This window comes from Rhinatrema bivittatum, chromosome 4 (genome assembly GCF_901001135.1).
Source record: "Rhinatrema bivittatum chromosome 4, aRhiBiv1.1, whole genome shotgun sequence".
Lineage (NCBI taxonomy): Eukaryota > Metazoa > Chordata > Amphibia > Gymnophiona > Rhinatrematidae > Rhinatrema > Rhinatrema bivittatum.
In genome coordinates this window covers 422,584,667-422,606,111 of record NC_042618.1, presented here as the reverse complement: position 1 = coordinate 422,606,111, position 21,445 = coordinate 422,584,667, and the positions used below count along the sequence as shown (strand labels likewise).

The window sequence follows — 21,445 nt, the reverse complement described above, 5'->3', positions numbered from 1 at the left end:
CTTCCCAGTAAGCATGACAGAACACAGACTTGCCGTAACGGTCTTGAGAACTGTGAGACTGGAAAACTGGGCATCCAAATGGCAGATGAAATTTAATGTGGATAAGTGCAAGGTGATGCATATAGGGGAAAAATAACCCATTCTGTAGTTACACGATGTTAGGTTCCATATTAGGAGCTACCGCCCAGGAAAGAGATCTAGGCATCACAATGGATAATACTTTGAAATCGCCTGCTCAGTGTGCTGTGGCAGTCAAAAAGCAAACAATGTTAGGAATTATTAGGAAGGGAATGGTGAATAAAACGGTGGATGTCATAATGCCTCTATCGCTCCATGGTGAGACTGCACCTTGAATACTGTGTACAATTCTGGTTGCTGCATCTCAAGAAAGATATAGTTACGATGGAGAAGGTACAGAGAAAGGCAACCAAAATGATAAAGGGGATGGAACTGCTCCCCTATGAGGAAAGACTAACGAGGTTAGGACTGTTCAGTTTGGAGAAGAGATGGTTGATGGGGGATATGAGAGGTCTTTAAAATCATGAGATGTCAAGAACGGGTAAATGTGAATGTGAGGCACATTTAAAACTAATCAGAAAAAATTATTTTTCCCTCAACGTACAATTAAACTCTAGAATTTCTTGCCAGGGGACGTGGTTAGTGCAGTTAGAGTAACTGGGTTTAAAAAGGTTTGGATAAGTTCTTGGAGAAGGCCATTACCTGCTATTAATCAAGTTGCCTTAGAAAATAGTCAGTAGCGTGGGATATACTTAGTTTTTGGGTACTTGCCAGGTACTTGTAGCCTGGATTGTCCACTGTTGGAAACAGGATGCTGGGCTTGATGGACCCTTGGTCTGACCCAGTATGGCAATTTCTCATGTTCTTAACATTAAGGGGCTGGATCTCTGGACTGATCTGTAGTAGTTCAGGAACGAAAATTAGCAGGTAAGAACCAATTTTCCTTTCCTGTTCTTACCCCAGATCAGTCCAGACACGTTGGATGTATCACAGCACTCCAACACTGGGTGGGCCGGTGAAAGACACCCTCTCACACTTTTGCCAAAAGTCAGCTCTCCTAGAGCCTGAACATCTAAATTGTAACAGCAAGATAAAGTGTGAAGAGAAGACCACGTCACCGCTCTAGAAGTATCCTGAGGCGACACTAATTGACACTTGGCCCATGACACTGCCTGCGCTCTAGCAGAGTGCACATGCAACCCCTCTGGAATTCTCCCCTTACAAAGGTAGGCTGAAACAATATAGTTTCCTTCAGCCAACGCATTATCATGCCCTTGGAGGCCTTGCATCAAATTTCTGGCACTTCCAAATACAAACAAATGATCCAACCACAGAAAACTGTTTGTGACCTCTGCCTCCGGCGACTCAGCAGATCTATTCGGGAAAGTAGGAGCTCCAGTCTGATTCAGGTAAAACGAAGATTCCACCTTAGATAGAAGCGAAGGTACGGTGCACAAAGACACCCCCTTGTCTCAAAAAGCCAGAAATGGTTCCCTACAGGACAAAGCCTGCAGCGCTGAGATCCTTCCAAACTAATTGGCATAAAAAATACCACTTCAGCATGAGGCCCTTTAATGATGCCTTCCTCAACAGCTCAAAACAGAGGCCCACAAAGCACCCATAAGACCAAGTTTAAACTCCATGCCGGACCCAATCTATGCACCGGTGGCCGCAGATGCTCGACCCCCTTCAAAAGCCTCCTAACATCTAGATGCGAGGCCAACAACTTTTTCCCAGGAGTATATCCTCTGAAACACCCCAAGGCTGCCGCCTGAACCTGCAAGGAATTGTAAATTAAGTCCTTGAAAATCATGGACTCAGCGTATCCTTTTTGTCGCAAGCGCTTGCTCTCCCATAAGTCTAGTCGTAAGACAACTGTGATGTACCTAATCTGAGAAAATAGGACCTTGCCTTAACAGCCCCTGCAAATGAGCTGATCTCTAAGACCTGTCAATTATGCACTGAACCAGATCCACGAACCACAGATTTCACAGCCTCTCCGGCACCCCCAGTACCACCTCGCCTGGATGCCTCTCGATGTGCCTAAACACTCAACCTATTAACGGTCACAGAGGGTACACGTATAGCAGTTCCTTGTCAGCCATGGAAGAACCCAAGTGTCTATGCCCTTGATGTGGGAGGTCGCCAGGCACTGCTGATGCCGTTCCGCGCATGCACGTGCCAGCAAGACTGAGTTGGTGACCAGGGGGCTACCGAGTCCATCGGGGGATCAGGGAGGGGGGGAGCACTCCCGGGACCACCCGCACGCGAATTGACCCCGAGGGCTCCGCAACCGGGCCAGTAGACAATGGCACAGAGCGGGGAATTTAAAAAAAAAAAAATTTTTTTTGGGGGGGGGGGGGGGGGGCAGGTGGGAAACCTTCCTTCTCCTCCTGCTGGCTAGCTAAATAGGACTTATGCAGGAGGACCAATACAGTGGAAAAAAATGGGTCCTAAAACTCCCCGGGGGGGGGGGGGGGGGGGGGAGGTCAGGGATCCCTTCCTGGGGGTCCGTGGGGGGGGAGAATCGGGGGGAGAATCTGATAAAAATCAGCCCCCCAGCCCCAGGCAGCTCCGAAAACGGAGACGTTGAAAAATCCAAAATGGCCGCGGTTCCCGGGCTTTGCCGAACCAGGAACGGCCTTGGCCATGCTAAGGGTACTCGATCCCCGGACTAAATTTGCCTGTCCTGCCAAGGAGGGACCTTCCCCCACCCGGCAGGCAAGCAGAACAGAGGCCTTCTCGCGAAAATCGCGACGAGGGCTGAGCACAGGAGAGGCAGGCTGCCTGCCACGGCATAGGGAGAGCCGCACTAAAGGAAAAAACTGCAGAAAAAAAGTTTTGATTGGCAGCCTGCAGGCCTGGAATGAAGAAGGGGGGAAACCTGCTGACTCCTGCCTTTCTGGCTGCCGGTTCAAGCCCTCCGAAGACCAAAATGAGAAAAAATGGGTCTACTGCTGTAAGGTAAGTTAGAAAAGCACTTGAATACTTTTAACTTTACACCATATCTTAGAATTATTTTATTTTTTTACTTTTTTTTTTTTTTTTTTTACAGACTGAGCACAGCAGTGGGCTTTTAAGCCCCTTCGGCAGCCAGAGGAGGGGGAGACGAGAACTGGACACCAGACTCGGTCCCCACACCTGGAAGCTGCTATGGACTCAGGCTATGCACTGCACAAGGGGCAAAGCCCCCCTGAGTCCGGCATGAGCCAGGAGGCGGAACCGTCTCCTGCACAAAAGAAAAACTAAAACTCCCTGTTTTATTTATTTTTTACAGGAAGATCACACTAGATCCCTAAGGAATAAGTACTTGCTTGATCCACGAAGAAAGGAAGAAAGGAAAGGCTGACTAGCCTAAAGCAGGAAACCGAAGGGTGAGCTGCTACACCTCCTGGAGACAGACGAATACTGAAGGGTTACAGGATAGGCTCTGTCCTCATATAGGATATCCTTTCAGTTTTAATCTGTCTCCACCTGCTGGAAAGGAGGCTCAACCCACAGTCTGGACTGATCCGGGTACGTACAGGGAATGCCCTTTTATAGCCAGTACTTTTAAGAATAAGGCCTTATTCATAAGCAAGACAAAATTCCATGTCATCCTCTCCCCTATCTGACCCAGAGCTCACATCTCCTCCCCCACACCACCCGACAGGATTGTCAGAGACAATGGGGGAGGGGAGTCCCTGGGCTCCTGGGAGTCCGTCACCTTCCAAACTGTAGCCCTTCTCCTGCGTGACAGGCTGTTTAGGCTCCCAGTATTGATCCTGACAGAGCCTTGGGAACCTGTGGATCTCCTACCAGCCTCGTCCCCCCCCCACTCCCGAGGGCCCCTCCCCTCCAGAAATGAATCGTGGCATAGCACCACTGCATTCAGCTGTCCCCAAACCAGGCCACCGGCCTGACGTTTTCCTGCACTAGGAAACCGCTGTCGGCGCCATCTTGTCTCCAAGCGGCTGGGCCTGCTGCAGAGGAACAGAAGCCGCATGATCACAGCACATGGGAGAGGAGGGGAAAACTGCCCAACACAGCCTCTGGCTCCTCGAGCAGCCCAAAGCTGCAGAGGAGCTATTCTGCTCCCTTCCCCAGCCTGGCCCTGCCCAGATGATAAAACTAGAAACAGCCCAAGCGGTTGCTGCTGAAAGAGAAATGTAACACTTTTTTTCTTTAAAAGAAACAGCAGCCACAGCAATGGAAGAAATTCAAGCAAAAAAAGGAATACCCCGGGAAGGAGCTTTCAGGGGATAAGCGGGAACCAGGAGCCCTGGCTGCGGGCTAAAGCGGATCAGGGATTACCAATCCCCAGCAGGCGCGGCTCAACCTGATGGATGGTCCACAAAGGAACCTAATACCTCAGGGAGCATCTTCTAACTTCTCTTCTTCTGTCCCTTCTCTCTTTCTTTTCTTGTCTGCAGGTTTGCACCTCTACCATCTGCTGGAGTCAGAAATACTGAGGGACTGCAGGTGGCGCTTTCAGTTATGTAGCAGTGTCTTAACATTTTTAGTTCTCTGCCTCCATCTGCTGGTAGGGATTCAAAGCCCATCTGTCTGGACTGATCTGGGGTACGAACAGGAACGACATATTTTTTTTTTTTTTTTTAAAGTTCTTGAAAAAAATACAAAACAAAACAAAAAATCCACTTGTTTGAGGGGCTGCCAAGGCAGCAGCAAACAATTCGGCAGATAAGAGTACAAGGCCCAAAAATCCCACAAAACTTAAGAGAAAGGGACTGGGACATGTCTGCGCAGTAGCTCGTATAAAAAAAGAATGAGGGACTTGAGGACACTTGAGGGACACTGAGCTCCGAGAGCTAAGTCCGTGCCAGTACTGTCAGATGACATCACCCACAAATGATGACTAATTCATGCCTGCTTGTCTGTTAAAAAGGGAAACAAAATTATAAAAACTGAGATGACTAAAACTGATTCAAAGTTTGGCAGTAGTACTAACTCCTCCTCTCCCCAAAAACCAAATAACTTACTTTGGATTGATGTTAACACCAATTTTCTCCAAGCCAATATTGTTAGTGCACGCATTACGACCAACTGCTATAACAACCTGCACAGAAGCACAGACATTAATAGACAACTTATTTCTGTATGTCACCTTTACTGATATATTTAGTAAGTTAAAACCTGACAACTGATTCAAGAATGCTTGAAAGGAAATGCTGAAATAAAGCAAATGACTTTTAAGCTAACATGGAAATTAGCACTTAGTTTGTATATGTATTTTTCAACAGACAGCAAACACTATCCTCCTCCCCCTCCCAAGCCCCGATCCAAAAACCATTGCCAGTTCACACAAAACCAAGCATTAAAAAAAAAAAAAAAAAAAAAAAAATTACATCAAGAACAGAATCATGGTGATGGTTATACAATCTTATGATTTTGGGATTTCTTCAAGAGCTGTGATAGCACTGTCTTGATTCAAACATTTGCTCAAAAATACAAAATAAAAAAATACCATGCAAATCAGCAGCTATGAGAAATATCTTTTCATTTGACCTATACGCCTAGGAAGTTCCGCCAGTACCATTGCACGCAAGAGGGCAGAGAGGTGCTTAATAAAAGCTGAGAATATGAGGAAATCTAAAATCAATACTACTTCTACCTGTCAATGGAAATTGATGATATTAAGGGTAGCTGCAGATCACTCATTCCCCTGAAAAATCTCATCTGCTAATAATCAACTGGTTACTTACAGACTAAGGCATCATACTGCCCCTGAAACAGTTACTATGAAACAATTATCCCGTGTCTTCATTACATCAGTCCCCTCTCTGAAACATGAGTTCCTCATCACCTCTCTGGAAAGAGGAAACTTGCTATATTAACTGTTACAAGCTAAGATGTGTGTGGTTTGGAGAAAAGGGCAACTGTTGAGCAATTTGAACTAGGTCAAAAGAAACAATTCCAAACAATGAAGCACAGGGAGGTTTAATAAATTTTAAAAGGTCAGACAGATGAGTTCAAGACTTTATTCTGCTGTCATCACTCAAAAGAAATGACCATAGTCATTCTCCAATCTGCTAACTACTTCCCTAGGCTCTAACTGAAATAAGCACAAATGTTCTGGCTGGTGGCAATGATCCACGCGCTTTTCTCTCTCATACAAAATGTTTGTTACAGAGTAGAATGAGAAATGGAAGTTTTTCAGTTCAACAGCTAGAGCTTGGAATATCAACCACAAAATACTCACAGTGTTATATTCTCCTTCAATAATTTTTTCTCCTTCTGAGGACTTTGCTGTCACTTTCAATGTCCCAGGTGTGCCTTCTTCCAAACATTTAACCTATATGAATAGCATTAGTAGAGTCAGAATATGGCATTAAACTCTACACTTGATTCACATCTGTTAAACTGAACTCCCTCTCAAAGATAAAAAAGTGCCTACATGTGAAACAACTCTTCCCACCTAAACAGATTACTTTGTACTGAGTGATAAAACAGAACACTTACCAGTGTAGGTACAAACTTTCTGATGAATTTCACGCCATGCTTTTCCATGTATGCACCTGTTCTCTCTGCCATTTCTTGGTCAAAGCCACGAAGAAGGATGGAGCGAACCATCACTGTGACATCTAACCCAAGGCCAGCAAGAAACCCCGCACATTCTAAAGCTACATAAGAAGCTCCCACAACCAGAGTCTTGCCTGGACAGTAGCTTAGTGAGAAGAGGTCATCGCTAAAAGAAAGGACAAAGTAAAGGGAAATCTCAATAAATATACTTTTCCTGCAAGGAGTTCTCGCTACAATATTTACAGACAGCAGCAGAGATCTAATTGCTGGAATTCCAAACACATTAGATACCAATTCTCATAAGACATGGCAGCACTTATGACACTGCAGAATTATATGAATTTCCATAGAGAGCCATTCTGTTTCCTGTGATAACCTGCAAGCCACCCACATAAATCAGCAGCTTTTTAGCAGATGCACTGTGCATCACATAAGAACAAATACCATTCTGGATCAGGCCAAGGTCCATTGAACCCAGTATTGTGTCCCCGAAAGTGGCCAGTCCAGATCTCTAGGAAATATCTGGCAGATACCAAAGACAGATTTGTTACGCAAAGCAAAAAGCTTTCCCTAACCTCCCTGGCTAACATTTGCCATCCCCTTCCGAATGTTAGGAATTATTGGGAAGGAAATGGCAAATAAAATGGTGGATGTCATAATGCCTCTCTATAGCTCCATGGTGAGACCGCACCTTGAATACTGTGTGCAATTCTGGTTGCCATATCTCAAAAAGACTGTTGCACTGGAAAAAGTGCAGAGAAGGGCGACAAAAATGATAAGGGGCATGGAATGGCTCCCCTTTGGGGAAAGGCTAAAGAGGTTAGGGCTGTTCGGTCTGGAGGAGAGATATGATAGAGGTCTACAAAATCATAAAAGGACTTAAACAGGTTAATTTAAATTTACTTTCAGAAAATAGAAGATCCAGGGGGCACTCCATAAAGTTAGCAAGTAGCTCATTTTTAAACAAAATCAAAGAAAACTTTTTCACTCAGCACATAGTTAAGCTCTGGAATTCATTGCCAGAGCATGTGGTTATTGCACAGTTAGTGTAGCTGGGTTTAAAAAAGGTTTGGATAGGTTCGTAGAGGAAAAATCCACAAACTGCTATTAAATCGGTAAAGAATAGTAGCTTGATATCTATTTGTTTAGGTATATACTAGGTACTGGTGACATGGTTTGGCCACTGTTGGAAAGAGGATGCTGGATTTGATAGACCCTTGGTCTGACTCAGTATGGCATGTTCTTATGTTCTAATATGTTATGGACTTTTCCTCCAGCAACTAACTTGTGTAAGTTAGTTGCTTTGACAACATACTCTAGTAACAGATTCCACAGCTTGACAGTGCACCAAGTGAAAAAGTACTTTCTACAATTTTTTTTTAATTTGTTGCTTATTAGTGTCATGGCTTATTCTCTTGTTTTAATATTTGAAAAGGTAAATGATCATCCTTGTTTGTCTTTTTCCATCCAACTCATAATTTTAGAACTTTTATCATATCCCCTATCAGACATCTTTTTTCCAAGCTGAAGAGCCCTAATGCATGTAACCTCTCATCATAAGGGAGCCGTTCAGGGGCAGACTGGCCTATCATGATATCAGGTTTTGTCCGGTGGGCCAGTTGCTCCCATCACTTTTTTTTTTAAACTTTCCAGCCAAAGGGAAGAGGGGCTGCTGTGGCCAAAGAGAAACCTGCGGGCCTGCGGCCTGCGGCAAAGCCCAACCTGCTGCAGCCGGGAGAGAGACCTGCAAGGCCACGGCAGAGCCCATCCTGCCTTTGCTAGAGACAGATCTGCAAGGTCATGTGATCCTATCCCCTAATCTTGTAGGAGCCTCACAGTAGCAGTGGCCTCCTCCCACCTCCCTTCTGGCAGTGAGGAGCAGCGCTGCCATCCAACAGCAGCAAAGACAAGGCCCAGAAGAAAGCTGTAGGTGTGTATGCTTGTGTGTGTGAGGCACTCTCATACACACTTACAGCTTTCAGGCCTCCCCCTTTCTTCTGGGATATATATATATATATATATATATATATATATATATATATATATATATATATATATATGGATTAGGGAGGGTTAGAAGGGATAGAAGGTGTGTGTGTGTGTGTGTGTGTGTGTGTATATATATATATATATATATATATATATATATACACATATATATATATATATATATACACACACACACACACCTTCTATCCCTTCTAACCCTCCCTAATCCATGACAATTTCGGGGTGACTGGAGTCTAAAGTCCCCAGGTACAGAGAGAAGAAAATTATTCCTTACCTGCTAATTTTCGTTCCTGTAGTACCATGGATCAGTCCAGACAGTGGGTTATGTCCCCCGTCCAGCAGATGGAGTCAGAACAAAAAGCTCGGGGGGGAGGTCCTATATAACCTCACCTCCCTTGCCTCAATTCTCAGTAACTAGACTAACAAAGCCAAGAAGAGAAGAGACGGAGGGATCAAGTAAAGCAAAACTGCTTACCTTGTAATAGGTGTTATCCCAGGACAGCAGGATGTATTCCTCACATATGGGTGACGTCAGTAACTGAGCCCTAGTGTGGGAAAAACTTCTGTCAAAGTTTCTAGAAACTTTTGACTGGCTCTGTGAGGCCACTGAGCATGCCCAGCATACCATGATATTCTCTGCCACAGGGGTCTCACTCTAGTCTCGTATTTAGCAATAAGCTTCAGCAAAAAATAGAATAAGAAAAGGTAACATACCCAACTCCGCAGGGAGGCGGGTGAGTTCTGTGAGGACTACATCCTGCTGTCCTGGGATAACACCTAATTCAAGGTAAGCAATTTTGCTTTATCCCAGGACAAGCAGGATGCTAGTCCTCACATATGGGTGATTAGCAAGCTAGAGGCTGAGTCATTTTGTAGTGAAGCAACAGTGAAGCATTGTTGTTGAAAATGAGTCAGCCGAAGATTACAGCAGGTAGGATGTGGAAGGAGTTGGGATTAAACTGGAAACAAGTTCTTTAAGACAGATTGTCCATAGGCTGAATCTTGTCAACCTTCTTTGTCCAAACAGTAATGAGCTGCAAACGTGTGAAGAGAACTCCATGTTGCTGCTTTACAAATGTCAAGGATTGGCACTGAGCGATAGTGTGCTACTGATGTTGACATTGCTCTTACTGAATGTGCCTTTACTCGCACTTGGAGAGGAAGGCCTGCTTTTTCATAGCAAAATTGTATGCAATCTGCCAGCCAGTTGGAGAGAGTATGTTTTCCCACTGCTTTACCCGGTTTGTTTGGATCATAGGAAACAAAGAGTTGATTGGATTTCCTGTGGACTGCAGTGCGGTCTAAGTAAAATGCTAGCGCACGCTTACAGTCCAAGGTATGTAAGGCCCGTTCCCCCTAGTGAGAATGAGGCCTTGGAAAGAATGTGGGTAAACTATGGATTGGTTCAAGTGGAATTCCGTAACTACCTTGGGGAGGAATTTTGGATGTGTACGGAGAACCACTCTGTCATGTAGGAACTTTGTATAGGATGAGTACGTGACAAGTGCTTGTAACTCACTAACCCTTCTGGCTGATGTAATGGCTATGAGGAAGATAGTCTTCCAGGTGAGAAATTTAAGATCACAGGAATCTATGGGTTCGAAAGGGGAACGCATGAGTCTTGTCAATACCAAATTCAAATCTCATTCTGTGACTGGAGGCCGAATTGGTGGTTTGAGTTGAGTTAAGCCTCTCATAAACCTGCTGACAAGAGGCTGTGTGGAGATTGGTGCATCTGCTATCTTGTTATGGAAAGCAGAAATTGCACTTAACTGTATCCTTATAGATGAAGTCTGGAGACCAGATTCTGAAAGATGGTATAAGTAGTCTAGAAATGAAGTCGTGGGGCAGGTGAAGGGATCAATATCAGTTTGTTTGCACCACAAAGTAAATCTCTTCCATTTGGAAGCATAGTTCTTTCATGTGGAAGGTTTACGTGAAGCTATAATCACTTGAGAGATATGGGTTGAAAGATTGAGTGGTTGTAAGATCAAGCTTTCAACATCCATGCTGTCAGGGATAGGGATTGGAGGTTGGGATGGCGCAACCGACCCTGATCCTGAGTTATGAGAGTGGGGGCTACTCCCAGGCGAATGGGATCCCTGACTGAGAGGTCTAGAAGTGTGGGGAACCTTACTTGTCGAGGCCAATATGGGGCTATGAGTATCATGGACCCCTTGTCCTGTTGTAGCTTCACTAGAGTTTTGGTTATGAGCGGTATTGGAGGATACGCGTATAGTAGGCCTGAGTTCCAGGGCCGAGCAAAGGCGTCCTTGGCTGGCTGATTCTTCTGTTTGTGTAGAGAACAGAATTTGTCCACTTTGTGATTCAGGTGCGATGCAAAGAGGTCTATTGTTGGTTGTCCCCAGTGTTGAAAGATCCTGGTCGCTACTGAGGGGATCCAGGAACCATTCATTTGGTTGGAACTGACGACTGAGTCGATCTGCCACTAAATTGTGGATGCCTGCTAGATAAGTGGCCCGGAGAAACATTGAATGATTCAGGGTCCAGTCCCAAATCTGAGCGGCTTCTTGACAAAGGAGATACGAGCCCGTACCTCCGTTTGTTGATGTACCACATGGCAACTGTGTTGTCTGTTTGTATGAGAACAGTCTTGTGAGAAAGGCAATCCTTGAATGCATGTAGTGCATAACGTATAGCTCGAAGCTCTAGGAAATTTATTTGAAATGTTGCTTCAAGCTTTGTCCAAGTTCCTTGAGTTTGGAAATTGTCTATGTGAGCTCCCCAACCGAAGGTGGATGCATTTGTAGTTAAAGTTATCTGTGGGACTGGTTGTTGGAAGGGTAGGCCCTTGCACAAATTGTCCTTGTTCGCCCACCAAAGTAGAGAAGAACGTAGCTGGTGGGTTACTTGAATTGGAGAATGCAGTGGTTGAATGGCTTGGATCCATTGTGATCTTAAAGTCCATTGGGTAACTCTCATGGTGAGCCTTGCCATAGGAGTGACATGAACTGTGGAGGCCATGTGTCCTAGTAAGGTTAGAAACTGATGAGCTGTTGATTCTTTCTGTGAGTGAATTGAGTTTGCCAGTAAAGAAAGTGTCTCTGCCCGATCCTCGGGTAGGAAGGCCTTTGAGAGGATGGTGTTCAATTCTGCTCCTATGAATTGAAGCAGGTGTGACTGTGTGAGATGGGACTTTTGATAATTGATGAGAAAACCCATGGAGTGAAGTAGAGCAATTGTTCGGTTGAGGGAAGCTATTGCTTCTTTTTGAGATTGACTTCTGATGAGCCAGTCTAGATATGGGAAGACATGGACACTTTCCTTGTGTAAGTGTGCTGCTATTACTGCCAGACATTTGGTGAATACTCTGGGGGCAGAGGCAAGTCCGAATGGCAGTACCCTGTATTGGAAATGTTGATGGCCTACCATGAAGCACAGATATTTGTGATGAGGAGGGAATATTGGAATGTGAGTGTAAACGTCTTGAAGATCCAGAGAACAAAGCCAATCCCCTTTTTGAAGAAGTGGAAGCATGGTGCCCAGAGAAACCATCCTGAACTTTTCTTTTTTGAGAAATTTGTTGAGATTTCTGAGATCTAGGATGGGACATAGGCCTCCTGCTTTCTTTGGAATGAGGAAGTAACGGGAGTAGAATCCTCTGCCCTGCTGAGACTGGGGCACCGGTTCTACAGCCCTGGATTTCAGAAGGGTGGATAATTCTATTTGTAGCTGAAGCATGTGATGTTTGCTGAGATGAACCTGAGTTGGAGGAAATTCTGTGGGAATTGAGAGGAAATTGAGTTGGTATCCTCGAGATATTATGGACAGAACCCATTGATCCGTTGTTATTGTTATCCAACTGTTGAAAATTTGGATAATCTGTCTCCTACTGGGAGGTCTGGTCGAGGATTTATGGAAAGGCTGAGTTCCCTGGATATAGTTTCAAAAGCCCGCCGCAGGATCTGTTTGTGTAGCAGGTAGGGGCCTAGGTGCTCTCTGCTGACGAGGCTGTGTTCTTTGTTGGGTTCTGGATTGTCTAGGCCTAGCTGTAGGAGGATAAAATCTTTTCTGACGATAATAGGGTCTTCTTACGTCCCTCCTTTGAGTTCTGCGGGTGGCCTGTGTAGTGGGGTCCTGAGGGGAGGGGAGGATAGCTGTTGTAAGGTCTCATTATATTCCTTTAATTGAGACACCGCTTCTTGTACTTTTGTACCAAATAAATTGTCCCCTGTACAGGGGAGGTCTACCAATTTATCTTGGACCTCTGGCCTAAGGTCTGAGGCCTTAAGCCAGGCCCACCTCCTGGCACTTATGCCCGAAGCTGCAACTCTTGATGCTGTTTCGAAAGAATCGTATGCAGCTCTTACCTCATGTTTATCTGCGTCAAAAGCTTTATTTATGAGGTTTTGTGCAGGTTCGTTATATTCTTGTGGAAGAGATGGGATAAAGTCCTCCATTTGCTTCCAGAGGTTTCTCTGGTATTGGGTGATGTATAATTGATAGGATACTATCCTTGAATTAAGCATTGCACCCTGAAACACCTTGTGGCCTAGAGAATCTAGAAATCTGTTGTCCTTCCCAGGAGGATTGGAAGAGTAAAGTCTTGTCCTCTTAGCCTTTTTCTGTGCAGATTCTACAACTACTGAAGTATGTGGTAATTGTGATTTTTGATAGCCAGGTGTGGCTTGAACTAAGTATGTTGAGTCCATCCTTTTGTTGACTGAGGGAACAGAACAGGGATGTTCCCACAGTCGGTATTGAAGCTGTAGGAGGACATCATGTATAGGTATTGCCATGATTTGTTTAGGAGGGTCGACAAATTGTAGCACCTCAAGTGTTTGATGGCGGAGATCCTGTTCTGACTAACTTCAAAGGGATAGAGTCAGCCATGTCTTGTACAAAAACAGAGAAGATAAGATCCTCTGGTGGGGATTGTTTCCTAGGGTGTGGTGGGGAAGGATCAGACATGAAGGTTTCAGAAGTATCTGATGCAGTATCACTCCATGTGTCATAGTCTGGAGTGTCCTGTAGTGTCTTCCCAGTTGTTGGTGGAGGAGGCAATCCAGAGGGCCCTGGTAGGGTTCCTGAGGAGAAGAGTCCTCTTCCTGTGGATTTAAGGGCAAAGAGTCCAGTAAATCCTGGTATTTCTTTTGTATTACTGAATACAATGCTGCTTCAGATGATACTGGGGCTCCAGCAGGAAGCGGCATCGTCTGTGTTGTGTGTGGCATCGATGGTATCGTCGATATTCCAGTCCTTCTATGTGACGGCATAGTAGTAGGAATAGGCATTGATATTTGAACCGAGGCTGTAGTTAGCATCGATGTAATCTCCGAAGAGAGAGGAGGCATCGACATCGGTATCGAAGGAACGTTTGATGTTCGTTGCATCCATGATTCTTGCGGAATCGGGGAGGGTCCTGGGTTCAGGAAGGTTCCCGGCATCGATGCCGTCAATCGGCATTACATCGGTCATCGGCATCGGTGACGTCGTAGGTAAGGGAGACGTCACCGGTATGTGGGGTGGTCTTTTATGGCCTGCAATACTGCTTCCTTGATAAATGATGTCAAGTCTTGCGGTATCGGGGAAGCAATCGGCACCTGTGGAGGCGGAGACATGACTACCTACGGTGTAACTGATTCTACTGCGGTAGGCCTAGTAGGCATCGAGGTGTCCTTGTGCTTAGGCCGATTTTCGCTCGGTTCTTCGTGGGAAGATATGGACGGTGATGCAGAGGCATGCCGATGATGGTGTTTATGTCGAGGCCTTACCTCCGTAGCCGAACGTATCGATGCCGTCGTTGGTGTGGGCGAGGAGCTGTCTCCCAAACCGTCCGGTCGGCGCTTTTTTTAGTAAAACTTTTTTGGAAGCTCCTACTGGTGATGACTTCAATGAAGTCGATGGTGAAGGAATCAACTGTAGACGGAAAAGTTGTTCTATTTTTTCCTGTCGCAATTTTCGTCCCTTGGGTGTCATCTCTTGGCATTGCTGGCAAGAGGAGCTGTCGTGTTTTTCACCCAAGCAGCGTACGCATTCTAGATGCGGATCTGTAATCGACATTGTGCGATTACAAGTCGGGCATTTTTTTAATCCCGACGTCATGATGTCACCGACGGCCGTCGATGACTGAGAAAATTCAAAAAAGCGTTGTTAATAAAATTAAACGCTAGATTACCTCACCAGCCGTTGAAGAATAAAAAAAAGAGTGAGATCCTGTGAAGGAGAGATTATGAAAAAAATGACTTTTTTAAGTCAAAAACAGAGTAATCTCAGAGGGCTCCGGTAACCGTGATGCTGACAGCAGTGCGGAAAAACGAAGACTAGAATGAGACCCCTGTGGCAGAGAATATCATGGCATGCTGGGCATGCTCAGTGGCCTCACAGGGCCAGTCAAAAGTTTCTAGAAACTTTGACGGAAGTTTTTCCCGCCCTAGGGCTCCATTACTGATGTCACCCATATGTGAGGACTAGCATCCTGCTTGTCCTGGGATAACTAAACGCTCTCAAAGTATCGTCAGACAAAATTGTAACTACAGTAAGAACCCCAACTGGAACTTGCCAACAGAACTGTAAGACAAAGAGACCCTGGATCCCCAGGGAGTACACAGGAGAGCCGGAAATGACATTTGAGCAGAGGCTTACCCCATCAAAATCCCCAAAATAGGGAGGGCGTCTGGACTGATCCATGGTACTATAGGAATGAAAATTAGCAGGTAAGGAATAATTTTCTTTTCCCTGTACGTACCAGGATCAGTCCAGACGGTGGGATGTACCAAAGCTTCCCTACTAAGGGTGGGCCGTAGACAGACCCGCTCGAATGACTCATATAGAAACATAGAAATGATGGCAGAAGACGACCAAATGGCCCATCCAGTCTGCCCAGCAAGTTTCGCACTTTTTTTTTTCTTCTCATACTTATCTGTTACTCTTGGCTCTTAGTAACCTTTTGGTTCTATTTCCCTTCCACCCCCACCTTAAATGTAGAGAGCAGTGTTGGAGCTGCATTTAAGTGAAATATCTAGCTTAATTAGTTAGGGGTAGTAACCGCCGCAATAAGCAAGCTACACCCATGCTTATTTGTTTACCCAGACTATGTAATTCAGTCCTTGTTGGTTGTCTGTATATAGATCCACTTTTCTTCATTCCCCCTGCCGTTGAAGCAGAGAGCTATGCTGGATATGCGAGAAGTATCAGTCTTTCTCCCCTGCCGTTGAAGCAGAGAGTTATGCTGGATATGCATTGAAGGTGAAGTATCAGGCTTATTTGGTTTGGGGTAGTAACTGCCATAACAAGCAAGCTACTCCCCGCTTTTTTGTGAATGCAGATCCTTTTTTCCACATTTATTCACGTCCTCTAGACTTTATGGATCCACAGTGTTTATCCTACGCCCCTTTGAAGTCTTTCACACTTCTGGTCTTCACCACTTCCTCCGGAAGAGCATTCCAGGCATCCACCACCCTCTCTGTGAAGAAATACTTCCTGACGACATTGGTTCTGAGTCTTCCTCCCTGGAGCTGCAAATCGTGACCCCTGGTTCTGCTGATTTTTTTCCAACAGAAAAGGTTTGTCGTTGTCTTTGGATCATTAAAACCTTTCAAGTATCCGAAAGTCTGTATCATATCACCTCTGCTCCTCCTTTCCTCCAGGGTGTACATATTTAGATTCTTCAATCTCTCCTCATAAGTCATTCGATGAACCTTCCACCTTTTTGGTCGCCCTTCTCTGGACCGCCTCCAACTTGTTTTTGTCTCTTCGGCGATACGGTCTCCAGAACTGAACACAGTATTCCAGGTGAGGCCTCACCAAGGACCTGTACAAGGGGATAATCACTTCCCTTTTCTTACTCGATATTCCTCTCTCTCTATGCAGCCCAGCATTCTTCTGGCTTTAGCCATTGTCTTGTCACATTGTTTCGCCGACTTCAGATCATTAGACACCAGCACCCCAAGGTCTCTCTCCTGCTCCGTGCACATCAGCCCTTCTCCCCCCATCGAATACAGTTCATTCAGATTTCCACTCCCCATATGCATGACTCTGCACTTCTTGGCATTGAATCTCAGCTGCCATATCTTCGACCACTCTTCCAGCTTCCTTAAATCCCGTCTCATTCTCTCCACTCCTTCCGGCGTGTCCACTCTGTTGCAGATCTTAGTGTCATCCGCAAAAAGACAAACCTTACCTTCTATCCCGTTCGCAATGTCGCTCACAAAGATATTGAACAGGACCGGTCCCCAACACAGATCCTTGCGGTACACCGCTTAAAACCACTCTGTCTTCAGAGAGAGTTCCATTTACCATCACACACTGTCTTCTGTCTGTCAACCAGTTTGCAATCCAGGTCACCACCTCGGCACTCACTCCTAAGCTTCTCATTTTATTCACCAGTCTCCTGTGCAGGACCGTATCAAAAGCTTTGCTGAAATCCAAGTAGATGACATCGAGTGCTCTTCCTTGATCCAATTCCTTGGTTACCCAGTCAAAAAAGTCAATCAGATTTAGATTTGTCTGACAGGATCTTCCCCTGGTGAATCCATGCTGCCTCTGGTCCATCAATTCTCCCGACTGTGAGGCTAACCGGTCTGTAGTTACCAGCCTCTTCTCTATTCCCACTCTTGTGAAGCGGGACCACCACCGCTCTTCTCCAATCACTCGGCACCACTCCCGTTTCTAGGGATCTATTGAACAGGTCACACAGCGGACCCGCCAGCACATCTCTGAGCTCCCTCAGTATCCTGGGATGAACCTCATCAGGCCCCATGGCTTTGTCCACTTTCAGTTTCTCCAGCTCTTCCCATACATTTTCTACTGTAAATGGAGTTACATCTACTCCACTCCCCTCCAGTTTCTTGTTAACTAGGGACGGTCCTTCTCCAGGGTCCTCCTTAGTGAACACAGAACAGAATTATTCGTTTAATATTTCTGCCATTTCTTCGTCTCTCTCCACACATTGATCCTTTCCACCTTTCAATTTCACTATACCACTTTGAACTTTTCTCTTTTCACTGATGTATCTGAAAAATGTTTTGTCACCTCTCTTTACCTCCTTGGCAATCCTCTCTTCCGCTTGACTTTTTGCCATCTTGATTAATTTCTTCATCTCCCTCAGTTCTACCAGATATTCTTCTTTGTGCTCCTCCCTTTGGGATCTTTTATATTTCTTGAATGCTGTTCTTTTAGCCTTTATTTTGTCAGCCACCTCCTTTGAGAACCAGATAGGTTTCATTTTTCTTTTGCTTTTCTTTTCTAACATATAGATTAGTTGCCTTGGTAATTGCTCCTTTTAGATTGGTCCACTGTTGATCCACATCTCTCTCGTTCTCCCAGCCTTTTAGTTTTTCCTCCAGGTACTTCCCCATTTCATCAAAGTCCGTGTTTTTGAACTGCAAAACTCGGGTCTTTGTGCTTCTTTTCCGTATCCTTTTTGTGATATTAAACCATACCGTTTGATGATCACTGGTGCCGAGATGGGCGCCCACCTGGACTTCAGAGATATTATCTCCATTAGTGAGCACTAAGTCGAGTATAGCTCCTTCTCTCGTGGGTTCCATAACCATTTGTTTGAACAAAGCTACTTGCAGGGCATCCACTATTTCTCTATTATTAGATTCTGCAGATGAGATTCTCCAGTCTACATCTGGCATATTAAAGTCTCCAACGATCACCACTTCTCCCTTCTTTCCCATCTTTGTCCCATCTCTGTCCCCGAAGGAACCGAAAGCTGGCGCCCGGACATCCAGGCGATAGTGTCTCGCAAAAGTATGGAGCGACTTCCAAGTGGCCGCCCTGCAGATCTCCTGCGAGGACACCGAAGTACTCTCCGCCCAGGACGTAGCTTGAGAGCGAAGACAGTGAGCTTTAACTCCCAGCGGCGGGTGCCATCCAGCCCCAAGATATGCGGCGGCAATCGTTCCCTTCAGCCAATGGGCGATGGTCGGTTTGGAGGCCATACGACCCTTCTTAGATCCTGACCAAAGGACGAACAAGTGATCCGAAAGCCAAAACTCATTGGTGACTGCCAAATAATGCAGACATCGCTCAACATCTAGCTTGTGAAGATCTCTGGAGTCCGACGAGGAAAAGGAAGGCAACTCAACCGACTGGTTGAGGTGAAAGGCCAAGACCACCTTGGGCAGAAAAGATGGTACCTTGCGCAAGGATACCCCATCGTCACCCCCTGGCCACCATTCCCGCGCTCAGAGGGAACGGGGCCTGCCGCTTCCTGGCCGCACAGTCCTGTCCGCGTGTGGCGTCCCCCTGTTGAGAGCTGTCCTCTCCGTCGGGGAGGCAGCTCGCGCAATGCCCCTCCCGTGAAAGCTGCCACCGCCCCCCCCCCCCCCCCCCCGCCAGCCGCATGCAGAACAGGCCGCCGATTGCGGCATTGTGAGCTTGGGGGGGGGGGCGCGAGAGCGCGGCGAAATCTTCAGTGGCTGGCTGCAGAAAAAAACACAGACCGCCCGCCCCCACCGACCCGAAGGAGCCGCCGAGGAATCTAACCTCCCGGTGGCCGGCGGCCCTGGGGAATGGCACATTGCGGGGCCGCGGGTCAGCAACGATCTACTCACTCCACCGAGGGGGGAGGGGTCAGCACTACCAACTTACACCCCTGCGGTCAGAAGCAGCCCACAGCAATATTGAAACGTACTAAAAGGGAGGCAAGCCTAAAGACAAAATTCACATACTTACCCCACACAGCCTGAAGGAAGGTAGACAGAAGGGAAGAAGACTGAAAAAAAAACAAAAAACAGACCTGCCAGCAAGCAACTGGACCCGGCGAGCCAAGGCAACTGACTCCCCCAGGCTTAATGCTGCCCTCCTGCCTAACCAGGGTCTCAGGGTCTCCTTGCACTGTGTGCACAGGGCGTCGGCCTCCTCGCTTTGTGCGGCTCTGATGTGGCATGCTGGGCAGAGGCCTTGAGCTTTTATCCCAGTTTCTGGTGGTGCCATGGCTGTCGACGCATAAGCTCTTGTGCGCTCCAGTGCGCTTAAGATGAATGTGTGAGTTGTGCGAGCAGCCGTGCGTCTAGCCGTAGATATGCGCCCGGCTCTGTGCGTTCAACTTATGCACACGAGTGCTTTGTGCACCTAGCTCGGTTTGTGCGTTCGGGCCGAACGGCGGGCGGCGTGGCGAATAGGGCCAAGATGGCAACGGCGAGCACGCAGGCAATATGGCGACCTCCTCGGAGGGTCTCCACGTGGGTAGACCCTTGGAAAATAGCCGGGGCCTGGCCCTGCTAGGGCGGATCAACCTGGTGGCACTGGTCTCGGTTGGTGACCTGTGCTCCTCCTCGATCCTCGGAGACCGGATTCAAACAGAAGACTTCTATCTTACCTTGTCTTCGGCACTTCCTGGTTTAGTCCTGGGCGGTCTCCGGCTGCGGAGGGAGAGGGCAAATACCTTCACCGCCGCGCTCAAGGGGTGCACCCGCTGCCTCTCAGCCACGCCCGAGGATAGGGGGCTAGGTCCTCGCCGCAATTCGGCCGCCGGACCACGGAAATCACCTCTGGAATCTCAACTGGGGGAGGGACCCAAGGGTATCACCGCAGGAGAGCGGGGCTCGTCTTCAGGTAGGTTTCTCCTTTAAATTTCGGTTTTCTTCTTTAAATTTGGTTCAAACACTGTGAGAGCATGCAGATAGTTCCTAACTGCTATGGAGACGGAAAATACTGAAGAGCTGCACTTCCTGCAGGGGTATAGATACTAGGGGCTGACGTCAGATTGAAATCTGATCCGTCTCCAACTGCTAGCAGGAGTATACTATATCCATTGGTCCTGAGTCCATCTGCTACACGCTAGGAAATTGGAGTGTTTTGAGGGTCATTGGCAGACAAAACAAATCCATAGACCAAAGTATTTTAGGTTAGTTTTACATCCCTGCTCATTTAGAAAATTTAAATCTATTAGAAATCAACAAAATTATGATGCAGGTAGTAGTCCAGCAGCGAGAGGGAGGCTTTCCAGACTTTTGCACCAAGTGCCACATGTATGATTATCTCCCAGCTGGTCATATGTGTGCACTAAGTGCAGAGCTCCAAGCCCTCAGAGAAAGAGTCCGTTCTCTGGAGGCTAGCGCGGCAGACCTGGCGGAGCTAAGGGAGACAGAGAGATACATAGAGGAGACCTTCAGGGACATAGTAGGTAAGACTCACCTCCAATCTGGTAGCCACTGTGATTTGGAAGAGAAGAGAAAGTTCACTTGGAAGGAGATCATCAGCTTAATGAGGCAGGAAGAAATCTTGTAGCTAGGGCCTGTCCTCGAGATGATGTAGCATCCTCTCACACAGAGGATAGGTCACCTTGGGCATGTGCCCAGGAGTGAAGGGTTAGAACAGCCGTTATAGTTGGTGATTCGATTATTAGGAAAGTTGATAGCTGGGCGACTGGTGGATACGAGGATCGCTTGGTGACTAGTCTGGTCGGTACAAAGGTGGCAGACCTCATGCATCACACTGATATGATTTTAGATAATGCTGGGGAGCAGCCGGCTGTCTTGGTACACATGGGTACCAATGATATAGGAATGTGCAGGAGGGAGATTCTGAAAGCAAATTTAGGATTTTAGGTAGAAAGCTGGAGTCCAGAAACTTCAGGTTTGCAGTCTCAGAAATGCTCCCTGTTCTACATGCAGGACCCCAGAGGCAGTTAGAGCACCAAAGTCACAATGCGTGGATGAGACGATGGTGCAAGGAAGAGGGTTTTAGATTTATTAGGAACTGGGCTTCATTTTGGGAAAAGGGGGAGCTTTTCCAAAAGGATGGGCTCCACTCTAACCAGAGTGGAACCAGGTTGTTGGTACTAACCTTTAAAAAGGAGATAGTGCAGCTTAGATGATGGGGGAAAGAGTAGTCGCTCAAACATATGGTTCGGAATGATGTATCTTTGAAGGATACTAAGAGAACAGGGAAAATAGGGCATCCTAGTAGAGAGTTTGCAATA

The 21,445-nt window shown here is 46.5% G+C and overlaps 1 protein-coding gene across 2 annotated transcripts in view; it reads right to left on the bottom strand.

The window, feature by feature from the left end:
- Positions 1 to 21,445, bottom strand: part of TXNRD3 (thioredoxin reductase 3) — a 166,220-nt gene that overhangs the window by 84,349 nt on the left and 60,426 nt on the right. For both annotated transcript variants that reach the window (XM_029601336.1, XM_029601337.1), the window contains 3 exons: positions 6,478 to 6,703; positions 6,218 to 6,310; positions 4,998 to 5,074 (listed from right to left, as the gene is read on the bottom strand). In XM_029601336.1, coding sequence (XP_029457196.1) covers positions 4,998 to 5,074; positions 6,218 to 6,310; positions 6,478 to 6,703 — 396 coding nt within the window. The remainder of the gene's footprint in view (positions 1 to 4,997; positions 5,075 to 6,217; positions 6,311 to 6,477; positions 6,704 to 21,445) is intronic.